Below are 26,153 nucleotides of genomic sequence, written 5' to 3'. Positions count from 1 at the left end.
TAGCTCGGCCCCACTCTGTCTGACCCAAACAATTCCAGCTCACATGGAGGATGGGACCTCCCTGGCCTCGTGACTCCCTGATTAGCCTGCTCGCCCTGTCATTCAGGCTGACCTGGAGCATTGGTCTCTCCCCATTGCTCCTAGGGACTGGCAGTCTCAGGGTCCTGATTCCCCATCGACCCTTCCCCTTTTAGTACTGGGAGCTAGCAACTAAAACACCCCCACGGAATGTTAGTAAGGGGGCAACAGTCCCCTTACACTAAGTTGATCAGGCTTTGGCTTTCTGCCTTGGGCCCCAGCAAGTCTAGTGCTGGCCCTGCTTGACGGACCCCCTGAAACCTGCGCACTGCACCCCAGCGGACCCCAGACCTCTGGTTGGGAACCCCTGCACACTGAGATCTAGTCTCTGCAGCCTACACTTGGGTACCAAGGTCTGCTCAGCCTGCTCTCCTGGGGCTGTTTGTTCAAGTCAATGGGCTGAACCTACAGTCCCCCGTTTGCAGACTGAAGAGTTGAAGGATTCGGCACGAGGGGAGGAAGCAGCCAGCATTCCACTGAATTGTCATCATTGCTTGTAAGGGGAGAAGAGCCATTGGAAAAGCCTTGGGGTTACCGTGGGAAAAGCTGGCCCAGGGAAAAGGGCGGGGCCAAGTTGCTAAGTTAGATCCTGCCAAATAACAAGCCACAGCAGAAGCTCAGTCCTTACCTGCAGACATTGCACTGCTGCTCTCCTCGCTTGCTGGCTGTTTGGAAAGGGAGGCAGGCTGGGGCAGAGGAGGGGGTGGGGGAGCACTGGTTGGCATCATAGGGGGTGGAGGAGGGGGAGGTGGGGGCGGGGGCACTAGCACACCATCCTGAAGACCTGAAATATTAAAGGGAGGAGTGCAAAGTCACCGAGGGACATTACCTGCTAAGCCACTATCCCCCCAGCACCCTCACCCACAACAGTACCACCACTAACAATCCTCAGCACTTTGTGCAGATGAAAGGGGCAGCATTAGCCCCACCCCATGGCATCAGGGGGCTCTTCCCCCATTTGCCTTGTGAAGTCAGGGTGGCACAGACTAGCAGTTTCTCATCACAACAACAAGGCTGACCGGCTGCCAGCAAAATCCAAGTGCTTGCAAGCTCCCCTCCTTCCCAGCCGGGCAGGAGGGAGGGACTGCCAGTGTGTGCCACAGGCTGGGCAGCAGAAGGCCAGAGGCACACTCCCTCTCTGTGAGGGGAAAGGCGCCTGGTTTGGCCCACGCACGTGAAGTTGGCCAGGAAAGTCAGGGACTCCTCCAGCTTTAATCCTGATGGGGCCTCTAAGAAGGGACTTTTCTAGGTCCTCACCAGGGTCCACGCAGAAGTCAGTGCTGGGGAGAAGTCACAGTCCATGCCTCTGGGGCCCGCCACTGGGCAAGTCTGCATCTGCAAATACTTACTTGCTCACAGCTCCTTTCCCTGTGTATCCATCTCCGCCTTGTCCTAGTGGCCTTCCCCACACCCGCCTAGATGAGCCCCAGACAAAGGGAGTTAAAGTACCTGGCCTGAAGTTCTCCACGGACTCAGTGTTGAAGGTGGGTAGCTCTGGGATAGCGCTGCTGGGTGCCGAGGGTGCAATGCCAGGCCCCAGGTCTGCGCTGTACATGAGATCAGCAGCGATGCCCGGCAGGTCTGGCAGGTAGGACGGCACATCTATCTCAGGCACCTGGCCCAGATCTGGTACGTAGAAGTAATTTTCAGCTACCTGGAAGACAGAAATACAAAGGGTAACAGCTGGGCATCTGGAGACTGCTTTCCCTTAGAGAAGCCAGTAACAGAGGGAAGAGACACGGCCTGCAGACAGTGGCATGTGGGCTGCAGTCAGCTCTCCTGGTGGCTCTCACTAAGGGGACATCACCAGGTTTCAGAGCCCTTAACAGCTACACGGCTATTTTTAGCTCTGCAGCCCAAACCCACAAGCCCAAGTCAGCAACTTGGGCTCTGAGACTCAGTGCCACGGGTTTTTCTTTGCAGTGTAGATGTGCTCTTCATGGCAGATCCTCAGCAAACTACATAGGTATTTAATCAGCTCAGTCTGCAGTCTGGGATAACAGCATCCCTGGTGTTACTCCACTGTCGAATGTGTGCGCTAAAAGCAACCTGCAGAGGGGCAAAAAGTGGGTTTGTGCCCTTTCTTGCTCCATTCTGGAGGGTGAGGGGTGTGTGTGTGGGTCTACAAAGGGCTATTTACATCAGAAATTATGGTCCTGTTCAAGCTAGAAGATGACTGACAACTGGCGAGCTGATGAAACAATGGCATTGCAAGGTCTAACGGTGAAGCTGAGTTGTTCAACAGGGAAAGGGTTTTCTTTAGCCTTGTTGTTTGTTTATTTTCCTTCCACCCAAACTCCAGTGACGAACATGCACAAGAAGGGAAGTTTGAGTTGAAGATTTAACACCACCACCTCTTCAATTATGGCTTCAAGAGCTCGCAATAAACCTCCCAGAAACCCTCCAAAGCAGCCAGGGAAGACTGGACTTTATATTCCTTTTTCTTCAATGGGAAAAACCCAAGCAGGAAAGAGTTAACATGCTTCCTGACCTCCTCCAGGCCTCAAAAAGGGCACAACACAATTCTTACTATTTCCTTGGCAGGTTCCCTTTACTTAAGATGCCAGAAGAGAGAGATTCAAACACCATCATTCACAGTGACAGAAGAGCCCCCTTCCTTGCCTCTTTCCCCTCCCATTGACTGACACCGGGGACAAGAGCAGCTTAGCACCACCATTACGGGGCACTGTCAGCTGGCATGGGCTGCTCTCCAGTGGCCTTTTCTCCACACTTGGGCTGAGCACAGCCCTGCTCAGGGGATTGCTCCACACGAGAGGGGATAAAGAACTCAGCTAGATTAGTTTGAGGGCATTATCTGAAATCCCTGACAACACACCAATCTGTGATCACCCGCCTCCAGCTAACAAGCTGCTGCTTCCATCAGCCCTGTCTCCTGCTGTTCCACGGGCTCTTCATATTAAAGAGATAACAGTCCTGTCAGGCTTTCCCAATGGGCTGAAATGCAGGATATTTGAATGGCCAATCATTTTTTAAGAGCCTAGCGCTCTTTTGGTAGTTCCCAAGCATCGTGCTGGAGCCACTTTCCACTTGAAGGTGTGGGAAACTGCTCTTCCTAACACCTTCCCCTTGGGACCAGAAAGAGGGACTCAGAATAGCTGCAGCTTTTCTTCAGCCCAAATAACCTCCGTTTCTCCACATGCCTGCCAAAAACCCCTTCTGCAGCTCAGGCTCTGAGCAGGCCAGTGCAGGAGGAAGAGATGTGATATCGCAGGGAGTCAGCCCTGCACCAGAGGAGGCCACATCAGCGCTATCAGTACCCAACCCGCCAAGTCTACACAGAGCCTGGAGAACCACAACCTTCCGGTGTAGAAGTCTCATTGCATCCACCAAGCCCAGCAAGGACTATACACACAAACCCTAATGAGGTTACTAAGGCAGGTGAAATGCCCCACTGCCCATCACCCAAGATCTCCCCTCTGGGCCATTCCCCTGCCAACTCCTGCACCTGCAAAAACCAGCTCTCCTCCCGTAGATGAGCACAGTGCTGTCTGCAGCATGGTGTCCCTTCGCTCAGCAAGCACAGCCCTGCCTGCTGCTGCATCTCACCTGCCGATCCAGCTGCCCCCTTTTGGTGATAGAGAGGGGTGCATCAAAGAGCTTCTCCTCAGTCTCTGTTCCCAGAGTCACATGGGTCTTGGTCACCGCTCCTGCCAGAGGATCCAGGAAGACATACTTCTTGTACCTGGAGATGAAGAAAACATCAGTGATTCTAGCTTGGGGAAGAGCCAAGGAACAGTTCTTCAGCCAGAGGATGGGACCAGGCATTAAGGGGTGATGAAACAGCTTCCTGATGTCCCAAATCTAATATCAGTCCCAGTCAATACTACCTCCACTCAGCTACATTGCTCCTGTGTTCTATCCCACCTCTCCCGCAGGTTTGCCCCTCTCCCTTCTTCACCGCCACAGCCAGGAGCTGCGATTTCCCCATCCTGACCTCACACTCTGCAGGCTAGTGCAGGGTGAACCTGAACACCTGTCACTATCATCTGGATTCCACCAAGCTTCTCTCCCCTTGCCCACCACACACCATGTTACACCACTATCTAGAGCAGGGCATGCCTAGCATGCCAATCTCTGCTGGACACATTGTTTGAGAGGGAGGAAGAAAGTCAGGAAGGAGAACATCAAGAGCCCCAGGAGCAGAGGGGGAAATATTGTCCAAAGCAGAAAAAAGATCGAGGATAAGCACCATGGGGACGTCCTTAGATTTGGCCAGGAGAAGACATCCTTGGCAAGCACAGTTCCACTCAAGGAGAACAGGAGAAACAAGGACTAAGTCAATCAGGGGGGAAGCTGAAGTAGTTGGGAGTGAAGTGACCACTCAAGTTTAGGCAAAGAGGTGGAGGGAGATGTGGCAGTAGCTATATAAGCAAACGAGACAGAGGGAAGGACAGAGAACAAGAGAGAAAATATTCAGATGCCGGGAAAGTAATGATGGGGGAGAGGAGAGGTGTCCAGGGGCACATGCTGGGTCAGATGTTGATAGTAACAAACAGTTCTGACTCAGAGTGGGGCGAAGAAGAAAGGATGGAGACTGCTATTCAGGGGAATCAACCCACCAGCCCGCTAGTGCGAGAGCGTCTCCCCAGATAAGGTGGCAGGCCGGGGTGGGGAGGCAGCAGATCAGAGATCAGGTGGTGGCAGCAGAGCTGCTTTGTGCTGCTCCAACACTCACAGGTTCTCGGTGGTGTTGAACAGCAGCAGGGAGCTAAGGGAGCTGATGTTCCTGGGGAGGCTGCCAAGACCTTCTTCCGCATCATCCTCCTGGTGAACTTTTGTACTCACACACACTGGGAAGTACTTGAGCTTCTCCTGCAATGAAATAAACAGGTGGCAACACACTGGGAATGCGTGGCACCTCTGGTGGCCCTCTCCATTATCCACATGCTACCACAGCTGCTCCACATAGCCACCCTGCTATGTTACCCTGGTTCACACCAGGCAGGACACCAGCTCCGTGTCTAGCAACAGACATGGTCATGCTTCAGAAGAGAAGCCACAACAGTGCGTTTAAGATGTTGTACACAAATCACCTGGACCTGAATTTCTGTGGCAAGCACCTCTTATGGACTGAGCCCCACAGCCTTTCCCTTAACCTACCCTATGCTGTGCAATGCCTCCTGCTGAGAGAGGCTGGGATTGGAGTGATTGTGCATGTCCACACAGCCAGCGCTCCTACATCAGTATTTACAGCGCCTCCCTCTGGGACTGACCTGTCAATTCTGCCACCTTCCGCTCTCCTGCTATTGAGATGCCCCCGCCCTGGGTGGGGGGAGAGAAAGGCAAGCATGCCAGCACCAACTAAGAGGGCAGGTGGGGGATGGGTAAGCGGAGGGAAGAATGGAGAGCCAGATGGTTTTACAAAGCCCAGGAGATTTGCAGGACTTTTCAACTCTAGTTAACCAAAATCTCCTCTTTCTCAGCTCTACAGCTTCATACATAATGTATAGCACTCCCTTTAGAAAGGGAGTTATTTTGTCTGAACTGCTTAACTTTTAAAGAACATGGGAATTGCCATCTCAGATCAGACCAGTGCCTGATGCTGTGGGGAAGATGTACAACCTCCATAATGTACTTAGGTGTACTGTACTATACAAAGACTCTGGATTTAAGATCGGACGGGACTACAAGATCATCTTCTCTGACCTCCTGTATATCACATACCATACCACAGGGGAGGGGAAGGCTATTGCTTCCTGGGCCCAGTTGCTGACCAGCTTAAGAGGCCACAGGTCTACTGGACTGAGCACAGGACTTGGAACAAGGAACTTGTGTTCCACATCTGCCTCTGCCTTGGCCAGTTCACTGAATCCGTCCGTTTCTCCTAGCTGTAAAATGGGCAAAGCCCTTGTCTCATAGGGATGAAGTGATGAACCCTCAAACCAGAAGTGATTTGTACAATCAAGTCAATTAGCCAGATTCATATTTTCACTGTTCACATATTTAAAGTGACCACAACCATGCAGTATTGGCCATTAGCATCAAATAAAAAAACTGATGTAAATTGTTCTTTAGTGACTGTACAAGTGGAGTTTCGACAGATTCAGAAATAAAGTTCCATTTGGTCATTAATATTCATTTCCCAATGTTTCATTTTTAAGCATCATGGAATCCTGACGTCTTCGCTGGAACTGCTCACGCACTAAGCCCTCAAGCAATGTATTTTTTAAAACTTTCTCTTTGTAAATTTCAATTAGCACTGGAAGGGTGGGTGTCGCTTTTTGGGTGGAGTGAGAAATCAACCATTCCTCACATTTACTTATTAAAAAGTCTAATCCTTCTAAGGCATTTATAAAAAGTACAAAGCATGACTATTACCCTGAAGTATGTGGCTTTATATAGTCCTTGTAATTTTTGTGCTACTTAAAGTAACTGCAAGTGACGCTTTTATACAAAGATCTAATCCTGTTCTGAAATTTATAATATCTTTCATAGAATATCAGGGTTGGAAGGGACCTCAGGAGGTCATCTAGTCCAACCCCCTGCTCAAAGCAGGACCAATCCCCAATTTTTGCCCCAGATCCCTAGATGGCCCCCTCAAGGATTGAACTCACAACCCTGGGTTTAGCAGGCCAATGCTCAAACCACTGAGCTATCCCTCCCCCCCATCTACCTCAGTAACAACCTGCAACTGTGATTTCCACAGGTGAAACCACATCTTTTTTTCTTTCTTGTAGCTGTTTTAAAGGAACTGATCCTGCAATACGCTCAGCGTACTCAACTCACTGAAATCAGTGGGAGTCTGGGGCACTCAACACTTAGCAGAACAGGCAGCTCAGGCCCTGGCAGGATCAGGGCCCTAAATTTGCTGTCTTTCAATGTACTCTTTCTAAATAGCCAAAAGTTCAAATATATTAACCCATGACAGGACTTCATCTCTCACCCTCCAGTTCCCAAGTTTCATTAATGCGGTCTCCTGTGAGGGGCTGTAGGGAGTCTAAATAAGTTACATACAAAAACACACATTAAAAGGTTATTATTTTGGTTACAAATTCAAGCACTTGAAATTCAGGAAATGCCATACTCATGGTTGTCTGCGCAACATCAATTGGCCTCCCCGCGTGCCCATGGGGTGCACTGAATGGGGCAGGGTCCTACTGAAAAACAGAATGTGCTCATGTAATTAAAGACTAAAGCATGCATATGCACTAGAGGGCTGAATTAAGCTGGTGCAGGCAACGGTAGTTCTGGCATTTCCGCTGCCAACTTGTTAAATCTTCAAACAAGCACCTTCATGCTTTCTCCCATGCTGCCCCACATGTTTTATAGGTGGCCCCCATAAACATCTGCAAAGCTACCTCATTGTCCACCTTCAAATCCCGCCTCAAAACTCTCCTTTTCACACCACCAATGTAACCATCACATTTTTGGTAGGCATCACAGCAAAAACCACTGGATGTCGTGCTGAGCAGTACTCCCTCATCGGTCAGTATCCATCTTTTGTCTCTTGTCTTATATGTCTACTGTCAGCTCCCTGGGGACCAGCCTTTCTTTGTGTTCAGTGTCTGTGCAGCATCTAGCACAATGAGGTCCTGATCCATGACTGGAGCTCCTAGGAGTCACAGTAACACAAATAATAAATAAGTTTGGTGATGGCAGCAAAAGCCACCTGGGGCTTTCCTGAAGTACAGCAGATATGAAGCCCTCCAGTTCCTCAGCCCAGTCAGTGAAGGCCCCACCAGCTACTCTCAGCATGTAACGCACAGCAATGGGCCTCGTCAGATGTGACAGTGGGCAAGGAGGCCGCCGCTGAAAGCCTGGAATAACTGAGGGTATAAATACCAACATGAGACTTTCCTCCATCATGTCTCATTATTCCGAGAGCCTCAGACTCTCTCCCCAGCTGCAAACAGCCACATACAAGCCGGCCCCAGGAACGAGCTCAGCACTCTTACTATACTGAGCCTTACACAACATGCCAGTTGCCACTTCGTCCAGATCCCTCCTGTCATTAATAAACCAACAGCCACCTGGCAAGACAGCACTGGGCCTCTCTGCCCACCCCGCATCCAGCCCTCCAGGGAGCTTCACCAGGAGGCAGCTAGACGAGGCCAGGGATGGGACTAGCTGGCAAAGTCAGGCCCTGAGGTGGGTGAGTGGGTAGAAGCCAGGGTCCGGAGTCACAACGGGGGGTGCATGGGCTGGGAGCTGGAGGTAGCCCAGTGCAGGGGAAGAGGGCTCGGGAGGCACTACGGGAGCGTAACATGTGCATGCACCCATACCGTGGGGGTTGGTCCTGGAAAGTAAAGGAAGAAATGAGAAAGGGGCAGTGTAGGAAAGCGGGTGCAGAGGCAGCACAGAGGAAGGAAACGGAGAGCGCTGCAGATGGCTGTGAGGTGGCAGTGGAAAGACAGGGCAGCTGACATAGATGTACAGCATACATGGTAGTAAGGGATTGGGATTAGGTGGCTAGGATGTCATTCCCAGGCCAGAGAGACACTGCCCCTCCCTGACAAAGTACAGACGGTACATGGGGACACAGACTGGCAGATGCCTTTTTGGCTCTGGAAGTGAGGGAGGGAGAAAGCCTTGCATGTCCCGTACTGAGATACAGCTCCTCAGCAGGCTCTGACCTCTAGTCAGCAGGATTCAAAGCAGTCTCTGCCCAGTGGCCATCAGCAGGTTCCATACAACTGCTACTCTGAAGCCACAAAGGGAAGCATAAGCCCCGCTTGGGTGACCTATCAGCTGCCTGCCCAGCCAGCAGCTCCACTTCCCTGGGAAGTTCTGAGGACTGGCTGAAATATTCATGCTGCTTTGCTGGAAGAGGCTTCAGCTCCTTTTAAGCTCAGGAAAGTTTACAGCACTGAATTATTCAGGGACAACTTTATTTTTGGGCTGAGACACACGAGGAAGAGAAGGAAGAGGAAAGTACTTCCCCGGGGAGGAGAAGAGAGAGGCAGGCCATTCATCTGGTGTCCTGCTTTTCTGAGGTTTGTTCCCGTGAGACAAAAGCAGTTATGTCCGGCATGGGACAGGACACCACGACGAAGAGAGTGCCACTGCACCTCACCAGCATGACTTCGTGTGCATGGGAGGTCACGCTGGCAGGGATGGCGCGCTCTTCAAAATGGCGCCTCCCGTGCAGCGAGGTCACACCGAGAGGGGTGGGGTCACGCTGGCAGGGGTTCCTGAAAGTACTGGAATGTCCAGTATTCTGGGAATGTGTGAGCGGCCACCCTGGGAAGGGAGCTGCTGGGCTAATCCCTACCCTGCAGGGATCAGCACCAGATAAAATTCCCAGCGTCGTGCATTAGCCATCTCCTCGGAGAGCAGCACAGAATTATTCTTCCTCTCCTTGGGGTGTTCTAGCTCTGACAGCTTCAGAACTGCCAAGCAGCACCTCCATCTAAGCCACCTTCTCGGCTACTGAAAGGGCCCGGCTCACAGGCTGCCCCCCCTCACCACCGCAGAATCATTAGAGCTGAGGGGAATGCCAAGGGGATCTTGGGTCATTCGCCAATAGCTACACGTCTAAGCTTAGCCTTTAATAGCACCACTGGTTGCAGACAGTGCCTGCTCCCGTAATACAAGTAGTGATGACAGAGGCCTCAGCTGACAGAGAGGCTCCCATTGTGCTAGGTGCTGTACTAACAGCAAGAGAGAGTCCCTGCCAAGAGGAGTTTACAGTCTAAATAGACAAGCATGGGAGGGGAAGGTACAGGGAGGGGAAGTGACTTCCCCAATGTCACCCAGCAGGTCAGTGGCAGAATTGGGAATAAAACCCAAGTCTCCTGACTCCCAGCCCAGTGCCCTAATCACTAGACCATGCTGCCTCCTTAGAAGAGGAGACCTCTTCCCCTCTTTCTCCTCCACACAGACTCGCATTTACGGCATTTCCCTCTTCTCCTTCACATAATTACCATGTAATAAAGAATTATGATCTGACAAACTGCTCCTGAAAGGTCTCCCGATCCTCCCAGACCATCAGCTCATGCAGGTCCCAGCCACCCTCCTTCCGTGTCACACAACAAAACAACACCACTGCAGGAAACAAGCAGGTTGCTCAAACCAAATATGAAAATGGAAACACAGGTGGCAAGGTGATTAGCTATGGCCTGCGCTAAGAGCGCCAGAGACTGGCGAGGGCATCCAACAGCCTCCCATGCAGAGCACACCCAGCCAGTAACCACCACTGAGGGGCCAGGAGGAAAGTCTTCCACTGGCACAATCCTCGCACGTTCCACAAGCTTTGGAACACATGCTCCCACATGTCTTATCAAGTCAGGTGGAAAACAGACCAGACACGTTGCCTATGCCCATCCCCAAAAGGCCTGGTCCCTTTCTCCCATATACCTTCAGCCCCTAGTAACACAGTCCCCTCCTGCCCTCATCCCCCTCCAACGGCATACCCACTCACCCAGGGAGACTCCACCCTCAACTCCCTTACCTGCATGGATTTCTCATCCAGCGGTCTGTGTTTGCTCTGAATCTTGTGCCTCGGCCGTTTCTGTGTGGCTGGATCCTCTGCACCAGCGAAAATGGAGCTGTACTCCTGCAGCCGCTCTGGGGCAGGGTATTTGGCACTGGAAAACACCTGCCGGGAGAGGAAGAAACTAAAAATCCTATCAGCAGAGCAATCCTGCACCCCGGAAACAATCAACACAATGGGGCCGGGAGATGGGCAACGGGACAGGGATTTTTCACACAGTTCTGTTTGGATCCCAAGATTAGCAGGGGTTGAATGTGAGATGCTACCACAACAGCTCCCAACTGGATGAACAAGGTGCAAGGAGTTAAAGGTGGTGAAGACACTACTCTTACTAACATGAGTGTGTCCTGGGTTCCTCAGCAAAATGGGATCTTGAGAGAGCCAAGGGAGCGGAGGCAAAGGGAGTGACCATTTCTTGAGAGACTCCTTCCTAATTCAAGGCCAGAAATATGTGGCTCTGAGAGAAGAGAACCACCACATAAAGGGAAGGTCATGTTAGGAGGGGAGTTCATACTGTAGCTCTCATCCAGTGAGTGGCCAGACCTGCCAAGATAGAGGGACTCTGACTGGAGAGCCCATGTGTGTCAGATTGCCTATACTGCTAGTGAATTCACATCCAGAGACTAGAAAGGGTGGGGGAAGAGACCCAGAGGATGGCTGCCCGGCCTACAAAGGCAGCTGTGAAAAGCACCCACTACCTTAATCGCCTTCTTGCTGCCCTTTATCTTCTCAATCTTAGCCTGAGCCAGTGAGACTCTCTCTCCAATTGCCTGCAGCTGCATCCGGCTGGCCTCCACCCGCTGGGAGATTCTGAGGGGTAAACACATTCCCCTAGGGTAAGAATCCAGGATCCAGAGACTCTTCTGCAAAAGCAAGTACCCCCACGTGCTCCTGCCGAAGGGGGAAGGACATGGCTCTGTCCAGACTGCACTTTGCAGCAGGGTAAGTTTAGTGCTGGTGAAACATGCTCACCTGACAGCTCTAGAGATTTAAGTCCTCCATTTTTCTGCAAACAGGTATAACCAGGGCAACTGCTCTGCTGACTGACCCACATGGAAAAAGGCCAGGGGGAAGCAGGAACAACCAGCCTGGTGAATCCTGGGCCTCTGCTGAGACTGCCATCGAGAGGTCCAATTGGTACCAACTGCTGAGTGGTTTTTTATTATTAAAATCCTTTAATAAAAGGGAAGGCAGCATGGCATAGTGGCTAACGCACTAGACTGGGACTCCAGAGACCTGGGTTCTAGTTCCAGCTCTGGCCTGCTGGGTGACCTTGGGGAAATCATCACCCTGCTCCGTGCCTCAGTTTCCCCATCTATAAAATGGGGATAATGATGCCAACCTCCTTTGGCGTATCAGTACCACTACCTAGCTCTTACAGTGCTTTTCATTAAGCACTTTCAAAAGCATTACAAAGGAGATCAGTATCAAAGTGCTCTGAGATCTATGGATGAAAAGCACCATGTAAGAGCTAGGCACTATTCATTATTAAGCACCAGTGTACTCAGCACTGTACAATACAAAAACGATACAGTTCCTGTCCCAAAGATCTTACAATACGACATGGTCACCTGACCCCTAGGAACAGGACTGAGACCATCACCTTATTCCAGATTGGCAATTCCTATGACTACGTAGAGACTTTATGGTATAAGCCCAGTGGCCAGATTCATTCCCTTTCCACCATCCACCGAGTGGTTCCAGTTAATTTATACGCTGGTGGCTTCTCTGAGTAGTTCAAGTTGCTCTTTTAAGTGCATTACAAAGCATTTGTCTTCACTGAATTTTGTTACCTGATTGTGAAGAGCTTCTGAAGGATGTAGCAAAGTTAGGCAATCTCTCTAGTCTTTATTATCTTCAACATTTGTATCACCAGCAAATTTTGCTACCTCACTGTTCACCTCTTTCAGATCCTTAATAAGCGTATTGATTAACACTGTTCCTAGTACAGATCCTGGGGCACCTCACTATTAACCTCCTTTGATGCTGAAAATTGACCGTTTATTTCTGCTTTGCTTTCCTCTCTCACCAGCATAAAATCCATGATGTGACTTTAGCTTTCACCCGAGACTACTTCGTTTCCTTAGCAGCCTCCAGAGAGGGACTTTGTCAAAGGCTTTTTGAAAGTTCAGATATCATGTATTGATTTTCCTTGCGCCAGTATTCTGTTAGCTCCCTCCCAGAAGCCTGATGGGCTGAGGCGGTACAAGTTTCTCACAGATGCAGTACTGATTTGTCCGTTTCATGTCCCCCTGTCTGTGTGCAGAACCAATGGCTGCCTGAGCTCATGTTTCAGACCCACAATAGCAGTCTCTTCTCTTCACATTTGACCATCTCCCCTTCATTCACTCACCTTCCTTCCACTTCTCCTTATCACCCCCTTTCCATCCCATGCCCTCATCCCTTTCATTGGGTGATGCAGACAGACTGGAAGGAGACTATTTGAGTCCCTTCCCCCACTGCCCGCAGCTGTGAGAAGAGGTGCCCTTGAGTACTGCCATGGCATAGGAAGCAACTGGGGAAGGGGACGCCCTAGAGCATCCCCCTCCTGCTAGTCAACAGCACTGAAAGCAGTCCAGGAAAAGGGGAGCCTTATGGTTAAGGTGGTGGCCTTGGACTCTGACTCCAGAGACTTGGGTTCAATTCCTGCTCTGCCAAATACTCCCTGATTGGCCTAGGAGGATAAGTCACAGTCTGTGTTCTCTGCTCCCCCCTGGAGAATGGGGATGACAGCGCTTCCCGGCCTAAGAGCTGTTGCAAGGACAAATACATAAGAGACTGTGAGGGGCTCAACTACTACGGTGAGGAGAGCCATATAATAGCAGAGCTAGCTAGAGCCCTGGAGTGCTACCTTCTACCCTCCCAGCTGGCAGCTCCCTGGGATGCCTGCACAAGTGCATGGCTTACACAGAGACACCTGGTCATCAGACAGGAACGATTTATTGTCTCCACAACCTCGGCCGGATTCTAAGAGGCCTGGAGACGACTTTATCCCACTACAAACTTCACTGGACAGCCATATAAAATGCAGCTCCCCACCTTTCCATTGCTTTTAAAACATTTAGATGGTGGGAAACAGGTTCTTTCCCCAATTATCTGAGTTTTACAGACATTGGTTTTCCACCTGGCCATGTTCTATGGGAGTGGGGATTCCCATAGCTCCGTTTCCTTCCCTGGCCTGCACTCCAGCATCATGAAAGTCACAGAGCTCAAAGAAGTGCTTTATGATGGTCAGCATGTCAGCATTTATTTTCTGTTGCCACAACAGAAACAGTGGCTATATTTCTCTCCCAAGTAAGCCACGTATGACTAGTACAATGACTATCGCACACAAACAGTGGTCAGGGAGAAGGAAGAGAGAAGGGAAGAAAGCACCTCTCAGCCAAAGCACTTTACAAGCCCTACTTATATAAGAATCACTGAAATGTAGCCACCTCTAGGTGAAATATGTATGGCAGCTGGTGCACAACTTACTATCACAACTATGACAGGAAGTGAAGATAAAAACTGCACGCAAAGGAACTACGGAGTTTGTTTTTTAAAAATAATGATCACAAGTTATCAGGGCCTCTGTCTCAAATCCCATCTAAAGACAGCTCTTGGAGACAGCCAGCCCTCCCCTGGGGAAGTGGTTGAATACCAACTCAGATATAAGAGCACGCTGTACTGAATCACCAATGCTATTCCCTGAAGCACCTTGCATTTTCCTTTGTGCTCTCCCATCCCAGGATTTACCAGGCCTAATCCTGCTGCGTTTGGCAGATCTGACAAAAGCTTAGCCTGCAGTGGTCTGGCTACAGGCATCTATCACAGAAGCAGGACGTACAATCCTCAGGAATTACTCTATTTCTTGCTGAGCAAGGGAAGTATAAAAAAATGATTAAGTCACCTCAATCCGACTAATCCAGTGAATACCCACCACACGTGTAGGGACCTAGAAGTTACACTACACTACCATGTTCTGAGTTTAACGTTCAAATTACACTGATATACGTAAGTTTAAAGAAAGCTCAGTGTTCTCCTTAAGAAAAACTGTACTGTTCAGATATCCACTGAAAAACACACACAAAAGTAAGACTCCCGTTAAAGAGCTCTCTGGAAGCTTCAACCTTTCTATTGCAGTGATACAAGAGCTCACTTCCCGGAGGCAGCCATAGGCGTGTGAAAAGGCAGGACATCTGATGGGATGGAGAGCTCGTCCATTCATTTCTGGGGGCAAAGCGCTCTACTCCGAGCACTGCTTTTGGTACGTTTTTGCCATGTATTTAAAATGGAGGGGTAAGCGTAAGGTTTTTTGTTTTTTTTAAAGGTAGCTGGGGGTCTGGAATTGGTCCATGTAAATAAAATACACCGCCTGAACCCTAAACCGCAGACAGTGCTATTAATATTTAAACGGATTGTGTTCGTATTAGTCACGGCTGTTTGTTAGCAATCTTGCTCTCAGTACTCCGTTCTGCCTGAGATGCTCCCTTCTTGGTTTCAATGTCACTTTGGAGCTCCAGAGAGGAGCAGGCAGGCAGCAGGATCTCTCCCCCTCCTCTCATGGAGCCTGCACATGCATGGCAAGGAGGAACAGTGTCTGAGCAAGGCATGTGACCACATCACCCATATTTAAGTACAGATCCTAGTTCAAAACCATCCCCCCGCACCCAAAAACAGTTGTCTTGGGGGAGGTACTACAGGTTTCTCTAATGGATTATTTTAAAATCCAGGTGAGTTTTAAACCCGTCCTTTCAACTTCACTATATATACACACACCACTCCACGTTCAAAGCCCTCCATCTATCTAGCACAGATCTCATCTGTTCCTGCACCCAACTTGCTCCTTTAAGCTCCTCTCTGTCAGAGGTGAACTCTTTGCTCCTGCTGCACCAGATGATGGGAATACTCCATCCCATCTCACCTATTTTCCCTTTCAAAACCCACCTCTTTGACACTGCCTACAGCCAGTGAGTCAATGGCTAGTTTCTCCACAGCACCGCTTCCTGTTACCTCGGCCACTTGGATCCTTATTGGGATATCCTCAACACTGGGCTTTTAGGATTGTAACTCCTTTTTCATACATCCCACTCCAATGGGGAGAGGATTTGAAGCATCAGGCAGCAGTCACTGCTACAGGCAGGACATTGGACTCAATGGACCAATAGTCTAATCTAGCACTGGCAAAAATCCTACGTTCCTATGAAAGTGTCTCTGGGAAGGACAATCATAAACCAACAATCCCTGAAGCCAAAGCCTGTGTGATTTATATGGGATTAGAGAGGATCAGAGATGGACCAGATGTGAAGGAAGGTAATCCCAAAAAGCACATCTCAGTGCCAACTTTTGAACTAGAAAGATATGAAAGCAGTTCGGAGGACTTTCAAGACACATGCCTCGTAAAGCAGCCTGAGGAAAAACTGTATTAGGCTTTGACTACGCTACGCACCTTTTAGCGACACAGCTACGTCATTACAGCCGTGCCACTAAAAGGCGCGTAGTGTAGCCGCTGTTTGTCGGCAGGAGAGCGCTCTCTTGCCGACAAAAACCTTCCACCCCCAATGAGCAGCACTAGCCAAAGCACTGTTCACACTGGTGCTTTTCCTCAACAAAACTTTTGTTTTCTGGCAGGGGGAGGGGAGGATGTTTTTAACACCTCTGAACGACAAAAGTTTTGTCATTCAGTTGCAAGTATAGACAAATCCTTAGGCTCAACTACATGTGAGATGGGTCACAGCAGAGAAGGGTGATTCACAGTCAGTAACTAGGTCCTGGACAGATTCAGTGGGTAAGAGGTCACCCAAAGATCGGAAGAGGGACGAAAAATATGGGGAAGTTAGACAAATACAGAGGATTATCAGAAATGCAAAGAGAGGCTGTGAATAGATCTCCCTGGAATACCAAGCAACTCCAATTTTATGTCTGAAGTACAAAGGTAAGTGATCAGCCAAGGAGAAAGAACATTACAGAATGGAATGAGAAATGAGGGCGCACACGAGGATAAAGCAGCTGAAGTATTAAATGACTTTCCCCTAAAAATGTACTGTATATACAAGGGGCAAGCCAGCCTCTGGCTCCGTGTCAGCTTGAGCTGCAGCCCTGGGCCCTCACACTGAGTGACTCCATGAGCGGGGGGCACAGAGCTCCATGGAGGAGAAGGGGATACTAGCAGAGTTATCCAATCGGCTACATGCATTTGTCAGGTTAGCGCTACAAGCCCTTGGCTTTTTTAGGAGTTCCAACATTTACCAAAAGTTTTTGTAAGGTAATAAAATGGGAAGGCCCTGCTTAAATTACCCTTCCCAGTGGGAGGGTGGGTTAGAGGCAGAGGTTAGAAGCAGTAAGTAGCTCCTGGTTTAGAACAACTGCAGGACTCTGGAAGAGGCCCTGAAGGGGTGAAGGGAGAGTGTTAGTCAGAGCAAAGAAAGGAGCACGGAGGGGCCTGGGGGGAGACGTAACTAGAACAAAGTGCTGCTGCCTTGGCCAAAGTAAATGGGAGTCTGTCTCGACACTGTGCTCAAGATACACCAGGGGAGCAAGGATCCCCATTCTGAAGTGACAGTAACTTCCCTCTCACAGAAGAGTCTGGATGGGGAGGAGGAGCTCATTTGGAAAGGTGCGGGGGCTGGCTGGATGCTGCTGGGGGCCCAACAGGTAGGGGAGGGGAGGGTGCTTTGGTCCCGCTGTGGATAAGATGAGTGGCTCCACTGGGAAGGGTTGTGGGGGGCACATGGGGAGCCTGTCCTTGCTGCGTACTTTAGAGGGGATATGACGGGGGTGTCACACTGAAGTTTTGCTTAGGGCAGTAGATTGGCTTGAGCGAGCTCTGCACCTAGGGACTGAAGTGTGCTTTACCACAGCCTGAATACTTCTGGGTGTTGGGTAGGACACCCTTTTACAGACTGGTAAACGAGCAGGGAGAGATTAAGGACCCATATCATGCAGTAATCCATGGCAGAGTCACGAATAGATTCTAGGACACCTGACAAGCAATCCCCTACTCTAACCACTAATCACTCTGCCACGCCAGCCAGCATTTCCTCACAACAGTGGAGGAATGAGCAAGAGAAAAAAGCTGCAAAAACACTTACAATTTATGGTTGTTCAGGGAAGCATTCAGAGTCCATTAAAAATACCAATTCCCCTCAAAAGTTTGAAAGGCAGTGAATAAGAGTGTATGTTTTCACCAGAAAGTCAAATAAGTTAAATCATTCAGTTAAAGAAAAAAATTCAGCTTGTTTGCCTTCTGCTCTCTTTCTCCTTCACATTTAAGCAGCTTTCTAGAGTCTTTTTTCATGTCTGAGTAAGTGTAATCAAAAACTGTCATCTAGCACCATCCTTGACAGAATGAAATCCTAAGTGAGATAACGTAATCAGCATTTCTTCCTCCAGTAAGGGGTTGGTTATTACCCTAATTAATGTTTATCACACTTTGATTACTCCTTGAGCCTGATTTGCAGGTGTCTAAGTGTTAGCATATAGTCCCATTTCTCTAGAGGCCAAACTTCCTTTCAGAGCTCATACAGCTCAGAACTGTCAGGTTACATGCAGCAGGATCTTGTGTGCATTACATTCCACAGAGTATGTTTTCACACTCAAAAATAATTTCCTTTTGTCTTTGAATCTTTCATTGAGAGTGTTCCCACCACAGTGAATTAAGACTAAATGAGACTCCAGGCTACCACAATTTTGTCCTATCCTCAGCCCACCACTAAGGATCTTCCCCTCCGAAGGCTCAACCCCCACAAATCAGGAGCTATAAATTTATGGTTGCAATCAGGGTTCCAGTGGTATTTCCCAAGACGTCCTGGGGAGAAATTCCTTTCCCATCTCAAATTTGACAGCTTGATTAATCCTGTGCACACATGAGTCAGAATCCTTTGTTAAGCACCTTAAGCCTAGTCTACATCAGGCTTAACATTTCTCATCAGTGGCACCCATGGTGTTAAGCACTAGCGTTTTCATAACTAGCATACCCACAGGGAGCTGCATCCCACGCTAACAACGGAGGGAAGTCTAGTGTAGACACACTCTAGAGGAAGGGCTATTTCATGGCTGGAGTCCAAGGAGTCCAGGACTCATGGGGTTTACTTACCAGCTCTGCTATAGACATTCTACATGACTTTAGGCTTGTGGGTCTTTGCTGTAGTTTCCCCCATGTAAAAAAGGATAATATTTACCTCACATGTGTGTTAGACTTCATTCATTAACACATTTAGATCTTCCAATTGAAAGATACCAGACTTGATGGGCCAGTTGTTCAATACAGTATGGTGCAAATCTTATGATCCCATGACAGGTTATTATTTCTTTTGAGTAGCACCTAAGGGCCCCATTGTGCTAGATGCTGTATTAACAGCAAACTTTTCCACGCAAGTACAAAAATAAAAAAAAATAACCAGATATAAATAGTGTTCAAAGCACTAGCCACTCCACTCCCCCCACCTCCAAATTCTAGTACGTGGAATCTTCTTCTCCCTGTGACAGAAGGCCACATGCTGATCACCCTCTGAGGAAAAAGGCCTCTCTGTGTATTTAATCTAATAATGGTTTGAATTTCATTGCTTTTCATCCCAGGAGCTCAAAGCAATTCCCAAATGTTAAATAATCCTCAATATCTACGACACAAAGGGGCAGAGTTACGTGTCCCCAGCCAAAAAGCCTTCTGCGACAGTCAGCAATAGACCCCCAGGAATCCTGATTCCCAGGCTCTTGTTCTCGCCACTATTTCACTTGCGCTTTCTTTTTTAAGTTCCCATGGGTGGCCACGTGTTTTCCAGCTGCAGCTTACTTATAGTGGTTGACTAAATGTGAAAACCCCCCACACTTTTTTTTTTAAAAGTACTTCTGCACTGCCGTGCAACTACTCCTACAACTACTTTTTTTCTCGACTAAACAGTAGTAAATAAAGAGAGACACAAAGTGGGTGAGGTAATATCCAGTATCCTGGGAGGGACATGGCTACAACAACAGTGCATAGAGTAAATAAATAGCAAGATTTTGCATAGGCTTAAGCTTATTTACCCCCCCACACCCTCCTCCACCCCCGTTCTCTGGACCAAAGGTGTAACCCCATTCACATGTCCTCAAAGTGGGTCTCACCAATGAACTCCTTTGCTTTATTTAGGGTATTCTACCACTCTTCGATGGAGTGTGTGATCGAACAGCATTCTCTTTGCATGTTACCGATAAGCTGAAGCCCTCAACACTTTGCCTGTCAGTATATCTATCAGAAGGTGGTCCTGGTATGAACACTAACTCGTGTATATTTACGTGTATAGTTTAAATGCCAGCCTTCATAAAAACACTGATCCATCCATGTATAACTAAAGTTGGCTTATTCAGGAGGAAACAAGCCCAAGTCTGAGAAAGGGCCTGCCATGGCAAAGCAGCCTGTCCCACAAGCACGGAGCTTGTAGGCAAAGTAACCTGCAAGTAAGGGCTTGTCTACACTGGCACTTTACAGCGCTGCAACTTTCTCACGCAGGGGTGTGAAAAAAACACCCTCCTGAGCGCAGCAAGTTTCAGCGCCCCTCATGGGGGTGATTTTTTTAGAGCGCTGGGAGACCTCTTGAACGTTGCCAGTGTGGACTCGCCCTAAGAAAAACACTAGCAGACGGTTTTGCCGGAGCAGCACGGGCTTTCTTCTCCCACTTGTTTCTATCCCCTTTCAACTTGCACCTTCTAATGAGGGCCAGTCATTTTGTCCTTCCCCCACTCCATTTCGGATGCCAGCAGGTTTGGTAAGTGGGCCACCTGGGCTTTTAAGAGTTGCGCATCATCGTGGTATCTACGTCCTTGTTCTTCCTGGTGACATGTTCACCTCTTTCTACATATTTGCTGTAGTAATTAACCCCTCTTACAATTCATTGTATCAATCTAAATCTGTCTCTACTTCTCCCTGCCCTATCATTCAAAGTTTTTCTGCCAACGTTTTTCTAGCTGTTTTTGTTCTGGTGCCAGAGATCTTCATCACTATCTTGTGATCACTACTGCCAATTAGTTCTTAAATGTCAAGATCCCTCAGCATTTTTTCCAGGATTAAAGAAAAGGAGGACTTGTGGCACCTTAGAGACTAACCAATTTATTTGAGCATAAGCTTTCGTGAGCTACAGCTCACTTCATCGGATGCATTCAGTGGAAAATACAGTGGGGAGATTTATATACATGGAGAACATGAAACAATGGGTGTTACCATACACACTGTAACAAGAGGATTAGTAAATCCAGCAGCACCAGAAAATATCCTCTCCCAGTAACTCAAAGCCCCTGCTTGACAGGTTACCAGTTCATTCCTGCTGCCAGTTTATCACTGGCTCTAAAAAAAAACAACCCTTGACTGACACCTTCCTTTTCTCATCTGTGCTCTAATTTCAGGTCCCAGTTCTATCTCAAAAGGTTCACTCTAGTACCAAAGGCTTGGTAACAAGCCTACTTGCACACAAGTATTTCTCCAGCTTTTCCGTATTGCAAATGAACATTCCTTCAGATAGACTCATCTTCTACCCTCCAGCTGTGACCCCAACACCTCCCCAGAGGAAACCACAGTGCTTGCTTACGCACTCGGGGGTTTATGTTTAGTTGCCCATGAAAAACCTTTGACACCCTGTGGAGAACATGGGAAATGTCTGCATTATTTTTATGAAAAAAAATGTGTGACTGTTTCCCCCACTCACTTTTGTACTGTTACCAAGTGGGAATGAAGGGGTTCATTTGTTTCATGGACTAGTTGGAATAAGAGATGGGTATTTGTCACATAATTTTCATACCAACTCAGACATGCCCTAGCAACAACTGTCAACATGTGAATGGAGCTACCTTGCAAAGGCAATGGATGACCGCTGACTGGACATTAACTTCTAGTACCAGCCAAGGGAGACAAAACGTGTGAACACCAGGGATGCGGGCTGCCCCGTGCAGTGAGGAGATAGGATCCAGGACCAGTTGGGGAGGCAGGCAGCCTTCTGCAAGCAGGGAGTCTACCTCTCAGACCAAGGCAAAGAAGGGCCCACCTAACTAAAAAAAAGCAGAGGCTAGCAAGCTAGGAGAGAGCCATGCATGTACATTTTATTCTACCATTCTAACCCTGTGACCCTAAAACAGTATGTTCCAGGTGACTAATATATACTGTCTTGTTTTGAAATGGCTGCCCTATGTCACTGCAAACATTTGTTTGTTGTACAGCTTCCAAAAAGGCTAAGACCCGAACAGGGATTCACGGTCTTTGGGACCAGTGGAAGGAGCCACCATGAGAAACACAGATACTGAAGCCAACAACCCAGTCTCAGGGGAGTGGGGACATCGGGCTCACCACTGAAAAAAGTAGAGGCCTAGGGTTTACATTAAGATGACGATACTCCACCAGAGAGACTGGATAAATATCAGAGGCATAGCACGCTCTGTGGAACAACACCACATCTCTAGAATGAATCTCAGACTGGGTTCCCCTGAGCAGAATGGTCACCGCTTCAACAGACAGATGCACCAACATTCTGATTCAAGCAGCTCATGGCCCTCCAGTGACCCCGTTTGAGAACAGCTATAGACAGGCAATCTTCTTTCCCTCTGTGCAATGGAAGGCCCCGCCTTTTGAATAAATCTGCCCCAAGTAATGACTTCCTTAAAATGGAAGTGTATTGTAGACAAATCATTAATAATGGTATTATGGGATTCCATCTTTCTTGCATCTCCTTGATACCTGCTCAAATTTGCTCAGTGCACAGATGTTTTTTTAAGTGCCATCCCCACAAATGCAACCTGGGCTCTCACAGACAAGCTGGCTTCTCTCCTTGTGGCACGTCACCATCAATAACAAAGGTTCTGCTGGACAAACCATGTCCTATGTAACAGCCATCCAACCCCACAGGCAGATAATGCAGTAGGCACAAGTATAACCGAGGGCATTATTTGGCCTTCAAAATCTTTTTCTGACCATACCTTACAAAGAAAGAACACAGCTTGATTCTCAAAGCTCAGAATGAGTTTTTGCAAGACTAGAAAAACCATCTCAAAAATCAGCACCCTGATATGGAACCAGCAAGAAACACTCTGAACAATACCATATTCAGAAAGCCACGTTTTAGAGCAAAAAATAAGCTTTGAAACAAATTCACTCCTTAGATCCATGGAGCAAACACAGGACCTTGTGCTTTCTACAGAACTGTGTGTGGTGCTGAGATACTACGGTGGTAGGTGCCTCTAATATCTTAGATAATCAGAAAGACATTCCACTGCTCTGCAACCTCACCACAGCAGTAACACTGACAGAATGCCAGCCATACAGCATCGCACCCTCTTTCCTAAAGCCCTATCCTGCTGATGTGGAGTGCTCATGTGCTTCTCATCTGAATAAAGGGGCTCCTCTTAAACAGCTATTGAATGCCGCTCCAAAACCACAGTATTAGTAGTAAAAACTTCAAGCCCCATTTGTTTAAAAGGTGCTTTAATTAGGATGACAAGATCCTTGTTTTTGGATAAATTAAGAAAGGCAGCTGCCATAGAAGATACAAGCTCCTGAATTAGTCACCTATTTAGAGAGCAGGGGGTGGAGTGCACTTACAAAACCCTTATACCTAAATAATCCCCCAACCCCCAAAAATGTTTCCATACTCTCCGCCCCCACACACACCTCCAAGGCCACAGGATGGCATATTCCCTCCATTAAACAGACCCTTCTTTTTCTCTCAATACACAGGGTTTCTTCCTCAACAAATGAGGTTTCTCCTTCCTTGCTCTATAAATGGAGTTTTCCTCATTTCATGAGTGTTTGCTAGCTCCAGAAATAGATTTTTTGCGGACATAGAGATTGCATTTACATTCAGATCTCAATCCTATCGAATTTCAGACAAAGTCAATTGACAGCACCACATTTAGTCAAAGAAAAAGGACCATAAAGAGAGAATGTAATGTGCCAGCCAAGTGTGAAGAGCAGGCCTTTTGCACTCTTCCTTCCCCTTCCCCCCAATTATATTGGTGGGAGTCTGAAATACACATTTCAAGCCACTCAATGTTATTTTCCAGACTGTTTCCTCCATACTAAATCCCTGATGGAAGTCATGCCTATAAAATGAAGTGACTTCTCTGTGTTTCCTCCTTCAGGGCTGACTGAGTAGAAGAAACTCATCCATAGGAAGAGAAAGGACTCAAGCCTGTGTGTGTGAGTTCAGTGATGGAAACTGGTTGAGAAGGTAAAGCTATCACATTGCATAGGAAAACAGTGACATCAGGACGACGGAGGGAGTTGGGGCCAGTTCAGACAGTGCTGCCAAACCTGCAGGCTAAGTCATTTATTTTGGGGGATGGTGGGAAGGGGTGCCCCAGGCCACCAGAGACAAGTTGAAATGACAGAGAGATTTTTTCCCCCTCTGCTCATGCTCCAATGTCACGTGATGTGGAGTAGAAACTGCTTCCTGGTGACAGATTTGTGGGGTGATAACTGAAATCACCTAGGGGAAAAACTGGATGTTTCCCCTAACTGGGAAAACAGGAAATCTCCATCCACTATTCCCTTAGGACTCTCCAGAGCGATCCCCTCTTTCTGGAATACTCTTGATTGGCTCACCTTCCACACTGTGGGCCTAGAGCTCCTCCACCACACAGCTGTTAGGAGCAGTCTGAAGCAGGTAACGGCTGAAGGAAGGGAAGATTCCACATGACCTTGGTTGAGAACACAGTTTGCAGAAGGCCACAAGCTTTGCTTGAGCTGCTTATTGTGAAAGTTATGAAGAGAGTGGAGACTGGGAGCGATGTCGGGGTAAGAGGGCACATACATGGAGGGAGGCAGAGTATGGTTATAGGGTTGATGTAGGCAGGAGGGTAAGCCGAAGTTCATGTCTCCACTGTTCCTGTCCGAGGGTGCAATCATACCATGTGACATTTCAGGTACAGTCACATTGGGCCTGCTCTACACTTAAAAGTTAGCTTGACATAGCTAGCGCTCAGGGGTATGAATTTTTCATATCTCCTGAGCACCATAGAGAATTATCCTAGAGTCTCCAGGAAAATCAAGATTAATCTTTAATTAAAGATGGCCCTGTGATGAAACCTCCAGGAATATGTCCAACCCAAACTGGCAACCCTAGCACCGCCGCTATGTTGACCTAACCCCAGTTGAGATGTGACTAGGTTGACCCAAGAATGCTGCCATAACCTAGCTGCCGCCCCTCAGAGAGGTGGATTACCTACAGCAACAGAAAAACCCCTTCCATCACTACAGGAGGCATCTACACTACAGTACCACTGCAGCGCCAAAGCAGTGCTGCTGTAGTGCCCGCAGCATAGCCATGGACCTCCTCACAGCATGGGCAGTAAGACAGCACCTTTTCCCAGTGGCTACATCTTGTGCTCCAGAAACTGACGGCGTGTCTATACTACAAACTTAACTCAACCTCTGTTAGGTTGACTTATAGCCACCACAGTAATTACTGCAGTGGTTCATGTCCACACTGCCCTCCTTCTGTCAGTGGTGCGCATCCTAACCAGGAGCATTTCCACCAACTTAAGAGGGGCAGTGGGGGGGGGGGGGGCTGCCTGCCAGGGCTCAGGCAGCAGCTTGGCTAGGAAAGAGGAACCTGGGGGGCAGCCAGGCTCTAGCTGGAGCTCCCGGGGCAACTGGGCTCTAGCTGGAGCCCCCCCCCCCCCCCCCCAACCCCACCCTAGGGTGACAGCCCAAGTTGTGAGAGCCTTTCTTGTCAATTTCATAGCTCTAGCATGGAGGAGCACAGGAGAGCTGTCACCGGTCCAGATCGGAAAGGCTCATCCTTGTTTAGGTTTTAGACCTGGGTGCAGTCCAGACTATCACTTTGATGCCACTGACCTACTCCTATAGATGCTTCTGCTGGAGTCACCTGTGAATAATTCTGTTTCTTCCTCAGACATTCAAAGGGTCCTTTCACCTTCTCTTCAAGTCTGCTTTTGGGTATGCAGAAAATGCCACTTCTTCCTCCCACACCAGGAGACTGCAAACTTAGAATGTTGTCACATTTATCCACGCTTCTATCACGTCAGTCCTGCATTGCTGGAACACACCATTGCGACAGCCCTGGATGAGCCTTCAGAAACATCAGCAAGTGCAGCTTCTGAGTGGAATGGATCACTTGGAGAACACATCACTCGTGCTCCATGATACCTGCTCACTACCTATCCAGTTCCCATCACAGTTTGAGAAGTCAGAGAATCCTAAAACCCTACATTGTTCTGAAACCCAGTTATTTAAAGGATCACTTTGTTCTAGCAGCAGATTGAAGGTCCACTTGGGTATCTCTGCTGTCAGCGTCTGAAAATCATTTGTGGTGGGTGTGATAAATAAAGGGGGGAGGGGGAGGTAGCTCCCTTTGATGGACACCCAGCCAGCCAGTTAGCTGTAAAATCCCTCTTGGTAGCTGTTCTTTACTTACTTTACCTGTAAAGGGATAAAAAGTCCCCCAGGTAAAGAAAAAAAAGTGGGCACCTGACCAAAAGAGCCAATGGGAAGGCTAGAACCTTTTAAAATGGGAAAAGAAACTTTCCCTTTGTTTGTGGTTGCTCTCTCTGGGCTGCAGAACACAGCGCAGCAATGCTGTGTACGGTTTGAACCAGGTATAAAAAATTATTTTCCATACCTAGCAGGACTCATTGGGATAGCGAATGTTTAGATAGACGCGAT

General features: G+C 48.4%; 2 protein-coding genes across 3 annotated transcripts in view; one reads left to right on the top strand and one right to left on the bottom strand.

Moving 5' to 3' along the window:
• Positions 1-2,613, top strand: part of DDX11 (DEAD/H-box helicase 11) — a 43,217-nt gene extending 40,604 nt beyond the window's left edge. Inside the window, exon 28 of the mRNA XM_037878208.2 lies at positions 2,381-2,613. The gene's annotated coding sequence lies outside the window, so the exon portion shown is untranslated. The remainder of the gene's footprint in view (positions 1-2,380) is intronic.
• The window catches only part of WASHC1 (WASH complex subunit 1), a 73,759-nt gene that overhangs the window by 5,477 nt on the left and 42,129 nt on the right, over positions 1-26,153 (bottom strand). Inside the window, exons 1-7 of one of the 2 annotated variants that reach the window (XM_037878253.2) lie at positions 11,504-16,022; positions 11,230-11,341; positions 10,490-10,636; positions 4,775-4,911; positions 3,646-3,781; positions 1,528-1,732; positions 707-862 (exon numbers count right to left, since the gene is read on the bottom strand). In XM_037878253.2, the coding sequence (XP_037734181.1) occupies positions 707-862; positions 1,528-1,732; positions 3,646-3,781; positions 4,775-4,911; positions 10,490-10,636; positions 11,230-11,313 (865 nt within the window). In that variant the 5' untranslated portion in view covers positions 11,314-11,341; positions 11,504-16,022. Of the gene's footprint in view, positions 1-706; positions 863-1,527; positions 1,733-3,645; positions 3,782-4,774; positions 4,912-10,489; positions 10,637-11,229; positions 11,342-11,503; positions 16,023-26,153 lie in introns of those variants that run through there. The other variant, XM_037878244.2, reaches the window with a different exon arrangement.

This window comes from Chelonia mydas, chromosome 1 (assembly GCF_015237465.2).
Source record: "Chelonia mydas isolate rCheMyd1 chromosome 1, rCheMyd1.pri.v2, whole genome shotgun sequence".
NCBI lineage: Eukaryota > Metazoa > Chordata > Testudines > Cheloniidae > Chelonia > Chelonia mydas.
The sequence above is the reverse complement of the archived record's forward strand: the minus strand, read 5'-3'. Positions and strand labels throughout refer to the sequence as shown.